Source organism: Leptodactylus fuscus, chromosome 3 (genome assembly GCF_031893055.1).
Source record: "Leptodactylus fuscus isolate aLepFus1 chromosome 3, aLepFus1.hap2, whole genome shotgun sequence".
Classification (NCBI taxonomy): Eukaryota; Metazoa; Chordata; class Amphibia; order Anura; family Leptodactylidae; genus Leptodactylus; species Leptodactylus fuscus.
Window position 1 is genome coordinate 229,494,393 of NC_134267.1, and position 12,868 is coordinate 229,507,260.

At 45.5% G+C, this 12,868-nt stretch overlaps 1 protein-coding gene across 1 annotated transcript in view; it reads right to left on the reverse strand.

Moving 5' to 3' along the window:
* The window catches only part of LOC142198593 (uncharacterized), a 138,948-nt gene that overhangs the window by 17,358 nt on the left and 108,722 nt on the right, over positions 1-12,868 (reverse strand). The window contains exon 9 of the mRNA XM_075269620.1: positions 12,064-12,685. Within this exon, the coding sequence (XP_075125721.1) occupies positions 12,064-12,685 (622 nt within the window). The remainder of the gene's footprint in view (positions 1-12,063; positions 12,686-12,868) is intronic.

The following is a 12,868-nucleotide window of genomic DNA, read 5'->3' on the forward strand; positions in this document are numbered from 1 at the left end:
AGAGGATCTGTCCTCTCTCCTGTGTGGTGTTTTATATAGGGGACCTGTCCTGTGTGGTGTAGTATATAGAGGATCTCTCCTGTGTGGTGTAGTATATAGAGGATCTGTCCTCTCTCCTGTGTGGTGTAGTATATAGAGGACCTGTCCTCTCTCCTGTGTGGTGTAGTATATAGAGGATCTGTCCTCTCTCCTGTGTGGTGTAGTATATAGAGGATCTGTCCTCTCTCCTGTGTGGTGTTTTATATAGAGGATCTGTCCTCTCTACCGTGTGGTGTAGTATATAGAGGACCTGTCCTGTGTGGTGTAGTATATAGAGGATCTGTCCTCTCTCCTGTGTGGTGTAGTATATAGAGGACCTGTCCTCTCTCCTGTGTGGTGTAGTATATAGAGGATCTGTCCTCTCTCCTGTATGGTGTAGTATGTAGAGGATCTCTCCTGTGTGCTGTAGTATATAGAGGATCTGTCCTCTCTCCTGTGTGGTGTAGTATATAGAGGATCTGTCCTGTGTGGTGTAGTATATAGAGGATCTGTCCTCTCTCCTATGTGGTGTAGTATATAGAGGATCTGTCCTCTCTCCTGTGTGGTGTAGTATATAGAGGACCTGTCCTCTCTCCTGTGTGGTGTAGTATATAGAGAATCTGTCCTCTCCTGTGTGGTGTAGTATATAGAGGATCTGTCCTCTCTCCTCTGTGGTGTAGTATATAGAGGATCTGTCCTCTCTCCTGTATGGTGTAGTATATAGAGGATCTCTCCTGTGTGCTGTAGTATATAGAGGATTTGTCCTCTCTCCTGTGTGGTGTAGTATATAGAGGATCTGTCCTGTGTGGTGTAGTATATAGAGGTTCTGTCTCTCCTGTGTGGTGTAGTATATAGAGGATCTGTCCTCTCTCCTGTGTGGTGTAGTATATAAAGGATCTGTCCTCTCTCCTGTGTGGTGTAGTATATAGAGGATCTGTCCTCTCTCCTGTGTGGTGTAGTATATAGAGGATCTGTCCTGTGTGGTGTAGTATATAGAGGATCTGTCCTCTCTCCTGTGTGGTGTAGTATATAGAGGATCTGTCCTCTCTCCTGTGTGGTGTAGTATATAGAGGATCTGTCCTCTCTCCTGTGTGGTGTTTTATATAGAGGACCTGTCCTGTGTGGTGTAGTATATAGAGGATCTCTCCTGTGTGGTGTAGTATATAGAGGATCTGTCCTCTCTCCTGTGTGGTGTAGTATATAGAGGACCTGTCCTCTCTCCTGTGTGGTGTAGTATATAGAGGATCTGTCCTCTCTCCTGTGTGGTGTAGTATATAGAGGATCTGTCCTCTCTCCTGTGTGGTGTTTTATATAGAGGATCTGTCCTCTCTACCGTGTGGTGTAGTATATAGAGGACCTGTCCTGTGTGGTGTAGTATATAGAGGATCTGTCCTCTCTCCTGTGTGGTGTAGTATATAGAGGACCTGTCCTCTCTCCTGTGTGGTGTAGTATATAGAGGATCTGTCCTCTCTCCTGTATGGTGTAGTATGTAGAGGATCTCTCCTGTGTGCTGTAGTATATAGAGGATCTGTCCTCTCTCCTGTGTGGTGTAGTATATAGAGGATCTGTCCTGTGTGGTGTAGTATATAGAGGATCTGTCCTCTCTCCTATGTGGTGTAGTATATAGAGGATCTGTCCTCTCTCCTGTGTGGTGTAGTATATAGAGGACCTGTCCTCTCTCCTGTGTGGTGTAGTATATAGAGGATCTGTCCTCTCCTGTGTGGTGTAGTATATAGAGGATCTGTCCTCTCTCCTCTGTGGTGTAGTATATAGAGGATCTGTCCTCTCTCCTGTATGGTGTAGTATATAGAGGATCTCTCCTGTGTGCTGTAGTATATAGAGGATTTGTCCTCTCTCCTGTGTGGTGTAGTATATAGAGGATCTGTCCTGTGTGGTGTAGTATATAGAGGTTCTGTCTCTCCTGTGTGGTGTAGTATATAGAGGATCTGTCCTCTCTCCTGTGTGGTGTAGTATATAAAGGATCTGTCCTCTCTCCTGTGTGGTGTAGTATAGAGAGGATCTGTCCTCTCTCCTGTGTGGTGTAGTATATAGAGGATCTGTCCTGTGTGGTGTAGTATATAGAGGATCTGTCCTCTCTCCTGTGTGGTGTAGTATATAGAGGATCTGTCCTCTCTCCTGTGTGTTGTAGTATATAGAGGATCTGTCCTCTCTCCTGTGTGGTGTTTTATATAGAGGACCTGTCCTGTGTGGTGTAGTATATAGAGGACCTGTCCTGTGTGGTGTAGTATATAGAGGATCTGTCCTCTCTCCTGTGTGGTGTAGTATATAGAGGATCTGTCCTCTCTCCTGTGTGGTGTAGTATATAAAGGATCTGTCCTCTCTCCTGTGTGGTGTAGTATATAGAGGATCTGTCCTCTCTCCTGTGTGGTGTAGTATATAGAAGATCTGTCCTCTCTCCTGTGTGGTGTAGTATATAGAGGATCTGTCCTCTCTCCTGTGTGGTGTAGTATATAGAGGATCTGTCCTCTCTCCTGTGTGGTGTTTTATATAGAGGATCTGTCCTCTCTACTGTGTGGTGTAGTATATAGAGAACCTGTCCTGTGTGGTGTAGTATAGAGAGGATCTGTCCTCTCTCCTGTGTGGTGTAGTATATAGAGGATCTGTCCTCTCTCCTGTGTGGTGTAGTATATAAAGGATCTGTCCTCTCTCCTGTGTGGTGTAGTATATAGAGGACCTGTCCTGTGTGGTGTAGTATATAGAGGATCTGTCCTGTGTGGTGTAGTATATAGAGGATCTGTCCTCTCTCCTGTGTGGTGTAGTATATAGAGGATCTGTCCTCTCTCCTGTGTGGTGTAGTATATAGAGGATCTGTCCTCTCTCCTGTGTGGTGTTTTATATAGAGGATCTGTCCTCTCTCCTGTGTGGTGTAGTATATAGAGGATCTGTCCTCTCTCCTGTGTGGTGTAGTATATAGAGGATCTGTCCTCTCTCCTGTGTGGTGTAGTATATAGAGGACCTGTCCTGTGTGGTGTAGTAAATAGAGGATCTGTCCTGTGTCCTGTGTGGTGTAGTATATAGAGGACCTGTCCTGTGTGGTGTAGTATATAGAGGATCTCTCCTCTCTCCTGTGTGGTGTAGTATATAGAGGATCTGTCCTATGTGGTGTAGTATATAGAGGACCTGTCCTCTCTCCTGTGTGGTGTAGTATATAGAGGATCTGTCCTCTCTCCTGTGTGGTGTAGTATATAGAGGACCTGTCCTCTCTCCTGTGTGGTGTAGTATATAGAGGATCTGACCTCTCTCCTGTGTGGTGTAGTATATAGAGGATCTGTCCTCTCTCCTGTGTGGTGTAGTATATAGAAGATCTGTCCTCTCTCCTGTGTGGTGTAGTATATAGAGGACCTGTCCTCTCTCCTGTGCGGTGTAGTATATAGAGGACCTGTCCTCTCTCCTGTGTGGTGTAGTATATAGAGGATCTGTCCTCTCTCCTGTGTGGTGTAGTATATAGAGGATCTGTCCTCTCTCCTGTGTGGTGTTTTATATAGAGGATCTGTCCTCTCTCCTGTGTGGTGTAGTATATAGAGGATCTGTCCTCTCTACTGTGTGGTGTAGTATATAGAGGACCTGTCCTGTGTGGTGTAGTATATAGAGGATCTGTCCTCTCTCCTGTGTGGTGTAGTATATAGAGGATCTGTCCTCTCTCCTCTGTGGTGTAGTATATAGAGGACCTGTCCTGTGTGGTGTAGTATATAGAGGATCTGTCCTCTCTCCTGTGTGGTGTAGTATATAGAGGATCTGTCCTCTCTCCTGTGTGGTGTAGTATATAGAGGACCTGTCCTGTGTGGTGTAGTATATAGAGGATCTGTCCTGTGTGGTGTAGTATATAGAGGATCTGTCCTCTCTCCTGTGTGGTGTAGTATATAGAGGATCTGTCCTCTCTCCTGTGTGGTGTAGTATATAGAGGATCTGTCCTCTCTCCTGTGTGGTGTTTTATATAGAGGATCTGTCCTCTCTACTGTGTGGTGTAGTATATAGAGGACCTGTCCTGTGTGGTGTAGTATATAGAGGATCTGTCCTCTCTCCTGTGTGGTGTAGTATATAGAGGATCTGTCCTCTCTCCTGTGTGGTGTAGTATATAGAGGATCTGTCCTCTCTCCTGTGTGGTGTAGTATATAGAGGACCTGTCCTGTGTGGTGTAGTAAATAGAGGATCTGTCCTGTGTCCTGTGTGGTGTAGTATATAGAGGACCTGTCCTGTGTGGTGTAGTATATAGAGGATCTCTCCTCTCTCCTGTGTGGTGTAGTATATAGAGGATCTGTCCTGTGTGGTGTAGTATATAGAGTACCTGTCCTCTCTCCTGTGTGGTGTAGTATATAGAGGATCTGTCCTCTCTCCTGTGTGGTGTAGTATATAGAGGACCTGTCCTCTCTCCTGTGTGGTGTAGTATATAGAGGATCTGACCTCTCTCCTGTGTGGTGTAGTATATAGAGGATCTGTCCTCTCTCCTGTGTGGTGTAGTATATAGAAGATCTGTCCTCTCTCCTGTGTGGTGTAGTATATAGAGGACCTGTCCTCTCTCCTGTGCGGTGTAGTATATAGAGGACCTGTCCTCTCTCCTGTGTGGTGTAGTATATAGAGGATCTGTCCTCTCTCCTGTGTGGTGTAGTATATAGAGGATCTGTCCTCTCTCCTGTGTGGTGTTTTATATAGAGGATCTGTCCTCTCTACTGTGTGGTGTAGTATATAGAGGACCTGTCCTGTGTGGTGTAGTATATAGAGGATCTGACCTCTCTCCTGTGTGGTGTAGTATATAGAGGATCGTTCCTCTCTCCTGTGTGGTGTAGTATATAGAGGATCTGTCCTCTCTCCTGTGTGGTGTAGTATATAGAGGACCTGTCCTGTGTGGTGTAGTATATAGAGGATCTGTCCTGTGTGGTGTAGTATATAGAGGATCTCTCCTGTGTGGTGTAGTATATAGAGGACCTGTCCTGTGTGGTGTAGTATGTAGAGGATCTGTCCTCTCTCCTGTGTGGTGTAGTATATAGAGGACCTGTCCTGTGTGGTGTAGTATATAGAGGATCTGTCCTCTCTCCTGTGTGGTGTAGTATATAGAGGATCTGTCCTCTCTCCTGTGTGGTGTAGTATATAGAGGATCTGTCCTCTCTCCTGTGTGGTGTAGTATATAGAGGATCTGTCCTGTGTGGTGTAGTATATAGAGGATCTGTCCTGTGTGGTGTAGTATATAGAGGATCTGTCCTGTGTGGTGTAGTATATAGAGGATCTGTCCTGTGTGGTGTAGTATATAGAGGACCTGTCCTGTGTGGTGTAGTGTATAGAGGATCTGTCCTGTGTGGTGTAGTATATAGAGGATCTGTCCTCTCTCCTGTGTGGTGTAGTATATAGAGGATCTGTCCTCTCTCCTGTGTGGTGTAGTATATAGAGGATCTGTCCTCTCTCCTGTGTGGTGTTTTATATAGAGGATCTGTCCTCTCTCCTGTGTGGTGTAGTATATAGAGGATCTGTCCTCTCTCCTGTGTGGTGTAGTATATAGAGGATCTGTCCTCTCTCCTGTGTGGTGTAGTATATAGAGGACCTGTCCTGTGTGGTGTAGTAAATAGAGGATCTGTCCTGTGTCCTGTGTGGTGTAGTGTATAGAGGACCTGTCCTGTGTGGTGTAGTATATAGAGGATCTCTCCTCTCTCCTGTGTGGTGTAGTATATAGAGGATCTGTCCTGTGTGGTGTAGTATATAGAGGACCTGTCCTCTCTCCTGTGTGGTGTAGTATATAGAGGATCTGTCCTCTCTCCTGTGTGGTGTAGTATATAGAGGACCTGTCCTCTCTCCTGTGTGGTGTAGTATATAGAGGATCTGACCTCTCTCCTGTGTGGTGTAGTATATAGAGGATCTGTCCTCTCTCCTGTGTGGTGTAGTATATAGAAGATCTGTCCTCTCTCCTGTGTGGTGTAGTATATAGAGGACCTGTCCTCTCTCCTGTGCGGTGTAGTATATAGAGGACCTGTCCTCTCTCCTGTGTGGTGTAGTATATAGAGGATCTGTCCTCTCTCCTGTGCGGTGTAGTATATAGAGGACCTGTCCTCTCTCCTGTGTGGTGTTTTATATAGAGGATCTGTCCTCTCTACTGTGTGGTGTAGTATATAGAGGACCTGTCCTGTGTGGTGTAGTATATAGAGGATCTGTCCTCTCTCCTGTGTGGTGTAGTATATAGAGGATCTGTCCTCTCTCCTGTGTGGTGTAGTATATAGAGGACCTGTCCTGTGTGGTGTAGTATATAGAGGATCTGTCCTCTCTCCTGTGTGGTGTAGTATATAGAGGATCTGTCCTCTCTCCTGTGTGGTGTAGTATATAGAGGACCTGTCCTGTGTGGTGTAGTATATAGAGGATCTGTCCTGTGTGGTGTAGTATATAGAGGATCTGTCCTCTTTCCTGTGTGGTGTAGTATATAGAGGATCTGTCCTCTCTCCTGTGTGGTGTAGTATATAGAGGATCTGTCCTCTCTCCTGTGTGGTGTTTTATATAGAGGATCTGTCCTCTCTACTGTGTGGTGTAGTATATAGAGGACCTGTCCTGTGTGGTGTAGTATATAGAGGATCTGTCCTCTCTCCTGTGTGGTGTAGTATATAGAGGACCTGTCCTCTCTCCTGTGTGGTGTAGTATATAGAGGATCTGTCCTCTCTCCTGTATGGTGTAGTATATAGAGGATCTCTCCTGTGTGCTGTAGTATATAGAGGATCTGTCCTCTCTCCTGTGTGGTGTAGTATATAGAGGATCTGTCCTGTGTGGTGTAGTATATAGAGGATCTGTCCTCTCTCCTATGTGGTGTAGTATATAGAGGATCTGTCCTCTCTCCTGTGTGGTGTAGTATATAGAGGACCTGTCCTCTCTCCTGTGTGGTGTAGTATATAGAGGATCTGTCCTCTCCTGTGTGGTGTAGTATATAGAGGATCTGTCCTCTCTCCTCTGTGGTGTAGTATATAGAGGATCTGTCCTCTCTCCTGTATGGTGTAGTATATAGAGGATCTCTCCTGTGTGCTGTAGTATATAGAGGATCTGTCCTCTCTCCTGTGTGGTGTAGTATATAGAGGATCTGTCCTGTGTGGTGTAGTATATAGAGGTTCTGTCTCTCCTGTGTGGTGTAGTATATAGAGGATCTGTCCTCTCTCCTGTGTGGTGTAGTATATAAAGGATCTGTCCTCTCTCCTGTGTGGTGTAGTATATAGAGGATCTGTCCTCTCTCCTGTGTGGTGTAGTATATAGAGGATCTGTCCTGTGTGGCGTAGTATATAGAGGATCTGTCCTCTCTCCTGTGTGGTGTAGTATATAGAGGATCTGTCCTCTCTCCTGTGTGGTGTAGTATATAGAGGATCTGTCCTCTCTCCTGTGTGGTGTTTTATATAGAGGACCTGTCCTGTGTGGTGTAGTATATAGAGGATCTCTCCTGTGTGGTGTAGTATATAGAGGATCTGTCCTCTCTCCTGTGTGGTGTAGTATATAGAGGACCTGTCCTCTCTCCTGTGTGGTGTAGTATATAGAGGATCTGTCCTCTCTCCTGTGTGGTGTAGTATATAGAGGATCTGTCCTCTCTCCTGTGTGGTGTTTTATATAGAGGATCTGTCCTCTCTACCGTGTGGTGTAGTATATAGAGGACCTGTCCTGTGTGGTGTAGTATATAGAGGATCTGTCCTCTCTCCTGTGTGGTGTAGTATATAGAGGACCTGTCCTCTCTCCTGTGTGGTGTAGTATATAGAGGATCTGTCCTCTCTCCTGTATGGTGTAGTATGTAGAGGATCTCTCCTGTGTGCTGTAGTATATAGAGGATCTGTCCTCTCTCCTGTGTGGTGTAGTATATAGAGGATCTGTCCTGTGTGGTGTAGTATATAGAGGATCTGTCCTCTCTCCTATGTGGTGTAGTATATAGAGGATCTGTCCTCTCTCCTGTGTGGTGTAGTATATAGAGGACCTGTCCTCTCTCCTGTGTGGTGTAGTATATAGAGAATCTGTCCTCTCCTGTGTGGTGTAGTATATAGAGGATCTGTCCTCTCTCCTCTGTGGTGTAGTATATAGAGGATCTGTCCTCTCTCCTGTATGGTGTAGTATATAGAGGATCTCTCCTGTGTGCTGTAGTATATAGAGGATTTGTCCTCTCTCCTGTGTGGTGTAGTATATAGAGGATCTGTCCTGTGTGGTGTAGTATATAGAGGTTCTGTCTCTCCTGTGTGGTGTAGTATATAGAGGATCTGTCCTCTCTCCTGTGTGGTGTAGTATATAAAGGATCTGTCCTCTCTCCTGTGTGGTGTAGTATATAGAGGATCTGTCCTCTCTCCTGTGTGGTGTAGTATATAGAGGATCTGTCCTGTGTGGTGTAGTATATAGAGGATCTGTCCTCTCTCCTGTGTGGTGTAGTATATAGAGGATCTGTCCTCTCTCCTGTGTGGTGTAGTATATAGAGGATCTGTCCTCTCTCCTGTGTGGTGTTTTATATAGAGGACCTGTCCTGTGTGGTGTAGTATATAGAGGATCTCTCCTGTGTGGTGTAGTATATAGAGGATCTGTCCTCTCTCCTGTGTGGTGTAGTATATAGAGGACCTGTCCTCTCTCCTGTGTGGTGTAGTATATAGAGGATCTGTCCTCTCTCCTGTGTGGTGTAGTATATAGAGGATCTGTCCTCTCTCCTGTGTGGTGTTTTATATAGAGGATCTGTCCTCTCTACCGTGTGGTGTAGTATATAGAGGACCTGTCCTGTGTGGTGTAGTATATAGAGGATCTGTCCTCTCTCCTGTGTGGTGTAGTATATAGAGGACCTGTCCTCTCTCCTGTGTGGTGTAGTATATAGAGGATCTGTCCTCTCTCCTGTATGGTGTAGTATGTAGAGGATCTCTCCTGTGTGCTGTAGTATATAGAGGATCTGTCCTCTCTCCTGTGTGGTGTAGTATATAGAGGATCTGTCCTGTGTGGTGTAGTATATAGAGGATCTGTCCTCTCTCCTATGTGGTGTAGTATATAGAGGATCTGTCCTCTCTCCTGTGTGGTGTAGTATATAGAGGACCTGTCCTCTCTCCTGTGTGGTGTAGTATATAGAGGATCTGTCCTCTCCTGTGTGGTGTAGTATATAGAGGATCTGTCCTCTCTCCTCTGTGGTGTAGTATATAGAGGATCTGTCCTCTCTCCTGTATGGTGTAGTATATAGAGGATCTCTCCTGTGTGCTGTAGTATATAGAGGATTTGTCCTCTCTCCTGTGTGGTGTAGTATATAGAGGATCTGTCCTGTGTGGTGTAGTATATAGAGGTTCTGTCTCTCCTGTGTGGTGTAGTATATAGAGGATCTGTCCTCTCTCCTGTGTGGTGTAGTATATAAAGGATCTGTCCTCTCTCCTGTGTGGTGTAGTATAGAGAGGATCTGTCCTCTCTCCTGTGTGGTGTAGTATATAGAGGATCTGTCCTGTGTGGTGTAGTATATAGAGGATCTGTCCTCTCTCCTGTGTGGTGTAGTATATAGAGGATCTGTCCTCTCTCCTGTGTGTTGTAGTATATAGAGGATCTGTCCTCTCTCCTGTGTGGTGTTTTATATAGAGGACCTGTCCTGTGTGGTGTAGTATATAGAGGACCTGTCCTGTGTGGTGTAGTATATAGAGGATCTGTCCTCTCTCCTGTGTGGTGTAGTATATAGAGGATCTGTCCTCTCTCCTGTGTGGTGTAGTATATAAAGGATCTGTCCTCTCTCCTGTGTGGTGTAGTATATAGAGGATCTGTCCTCTCTCCTGTGTGGTGTAGTATATAGAAGATCTGTCCTCTCTCCTGTGTGGTGTAGTATATAGAGGATCTGTCCTCTCTCCTGTGTGGTGTAGTATATAGAGGATCTGTCCTCTCTCCTGTGTGGTGTTTTATATAGAGGATCTGTCCTCTCTACTGTGTGGTGTAGTATATAGAGAACCTGTCCTGTGTGGTGTAGTATAGAGAGGATCTGTCCTCTCTCCTGTGTGGTGTAGTATATAGAGGATCTGTCCTCTCTCCTGTGTGGTGTAGTATATAAAGGATCTGTCCTCTCTCCTGTGTGGTGTAGTATATAGAGGACCTGTCCTGTGTGGTGTAGTATATAGAGGATCTGTCCTGTGTGGTGTAGTATATAGAGGATCTGTCCTCTCTCCTGTGTGGTGTAGTATATAGAGGATCTGTCCTCTCTCCTGTGTGGTGTAGTATATAGAGGATCTGTCCTCTCTCCTGTGTGGTGTTTTATATAGAGGATCTGTCCTCTCTCCTGTGTGGTGTAGTATATAGAGGATCTGTCCTCTCTCCTGTGTGGTGTAGTATATAGAGGATCTGTCCTCTCTCCTGTGTGGTGTAGTATATAGAGGACCTGTCCTGTGTGGTGTAGTAAATAGAGGATCTGTCCTGTGTCCTGTGTGGTGTAGTATATAGAGGACCTGTCCTGTGTGGTGTAGTATATAGAGGATCTCTCCTCTCTCCTGTGTGGTGTAGTATATAGAGGATCTGTCCTATGTGGTGTAGTATATAGAGGACCTGTCCTCTCTCCTGTGTGGTGTAGTATATAGAGGATCTGTCCTCTCTCCTGTGTGGTGTAGTATATAGAGGACCTGTCCTCTCTCCTGTGTGGTGTAGTATATAGAGGATCTGACCTCTCTCCTGTGTGGTGTAGTATATAGAGGATCTGTCCTCTCTCCTGTGTGGTGTAGTATATAGAAGATCTGTCCTCTCTCCTGTGTGGTGTAGTATATAGAGGACCTGTCCTCTCTCCTGTGCGGTGTAGTATATAGAGGACCTGTCCTCTCTCCTGTGTGGTGTAGTATATAGAGGATCTGTCCTCTCTCCTGTGTGGTGTAGTATATAGAGGATCTGTCCTCTCTCCTGTGTGGTGTTTTATATAGAGGATCTGTCCTCTCTCCTGTGTGGTGTAGTATATAGAGGATCTGTCCTCTCTACTGTGTGGTGTAGTATATAGAGGACCTGTCCTGTGTGGTGTAGTATATAGAGGATCTGTCCTCTCTCCTGTGTGGTGTAGTATATAGAGGATCTGTCCTCTCTCCTCTGTGGTGTAGTATATAGAGGACCTGTCCTGTGTGGTGTAGTATATAGAGGATCTGTCCTCTCTCCTGTGTGGTGTAGTATATAGAGGATCTGTCCTCTCTCCTGTGTGGTGTAGTATATAGAGGACCTGTCCTGTGTGGTGTAGTATATAGAGGATCTGTCCTGTGTGGTGTAGTATATAGAGGATCTGTCCTCTCTCCTGTGTGGTGTAGTATATAGAGGATCTGTCCTCTCTCCTGTGTGGTGTAGTATATAGAGGATCTGTCCTCTCTCCTGTGTGGTGTTTTATATAGAGGATCTGTCCTCTCTACTGTGTGGTGTAGTATATAGAGGACCTGTCCTGTGTGGTGTAGTATATAGAGGATCTGTCCTCTCTCCTGTGTGGTGTAGTATATAGAGGATCTGTCCTCTCTCCTGTGTGGTGTAGTATATAGAGGATCTGTCCTCTCTCCTGTGTGGTGTAGTATATAGAGGACCTGTCCTGTGTGGTGTAGTAAATAGAGGATCTGTCCTGTGTCCTGTGTGGTGTAGTATATAGAGGACCTGTCCTGTGTGGTGTAGTATATAGAGGATCTCTCCTCTCTCCTGTGTGGTGTAGTATATAGAGGATCTGTCCTGTGTGGTGTAGTATATAGAGTACCTGTCCTCTCTCCTGTGTGGTGTAGTATATAGAGGATCTGTCCTCTCTCCTGTGTGGTGTAGTATATAGAGGACCTGTCCTCTCTCCTGTGTGGTGTAGTATATAGAGGATCTGACCTCTCTCCTGTGTGGTGTAGTATATAGAGGATCTGTCCTCTCTCCTGTGTGGTGTAGTATATAGAAGATCTGTCCTCTCTCCTGTGTGGTGTAGTATATAGAGGACCTGTCCTCTCTCCTGTGCGGTGTAGTATATAGAGGACCTGTCCTCTCTCCTGTGTGGTGTAGTATATAGAGGATCTGTCCTCTCTCCTGTGTGGTGTAGTATATAGAGGATCTGTCCTCTCTCCTGTGTGGTGTTTTATATAGAGGATCTGTCCTCTCTACTGTGTGGTGTAGTATATAGAGGACCTGTCCTGTGTGGTGTAGTATATAGAGGATCTGACCTCTCTCCTGTGTGGTGTAGTATATAGAGGATCGTTCCTCTCTCCTGTGTGTTGTAGTATATAGAGGATCTGTCCTCTCTCCTGTGTGGTGTAGTATATAGAGGACCTGTCCTGTGTGGTGTAGTATATAGAGGATCTGTCCTGTGTGGTGTAGTATATAGAGGATCTCTCCTGTGTGGTGTAGTATATAGAGGACCTGTCCTGTGTGGTGTAGTATGTAGAGGATCTGTCCTCTCTCCTGTGTGGTGTAGTATATAGAGGACCTGTCCTGTGTGGTGTAGTATATAGAGGATCTGTCCTCTCTCCTGTGTGGTGTAGTATATAGAGGATCTGTCCTCTCTCCTGTGTGGTGTAGTATATAGAGGATCTGTCCTCTCTCCTGTGTGGTGTAGTATATAGAGGATCTGTCCTGTGTGGTGTAGTATATAGAGGATCTGTCCTGTGTGGTGTAGTATATAGAGGATCTGTCCTGTGTGGTGTAGTATATAGAGGATCTGTCCTGTGTGGTGTAGTATATAGAGGACCTGTCCTCTCTCTCCTGTGTGGTGTAGTATATAGAGGACCTGTCCTGTGTGGTGTAGTATATAGAGGATCTGTTCTCTCTCCTGTGTGGTGTAGTATATAGAGGATCTGTCCTCTCTCCTGTGTGGTGTAGTATATAGAGGACCTGTCCTCTCTCCTGTGTGGTGTAGTATATGGAGGACCTGTCCTCTCTCCTGTGTGGTGTAGTATATAGAGGATCTGTC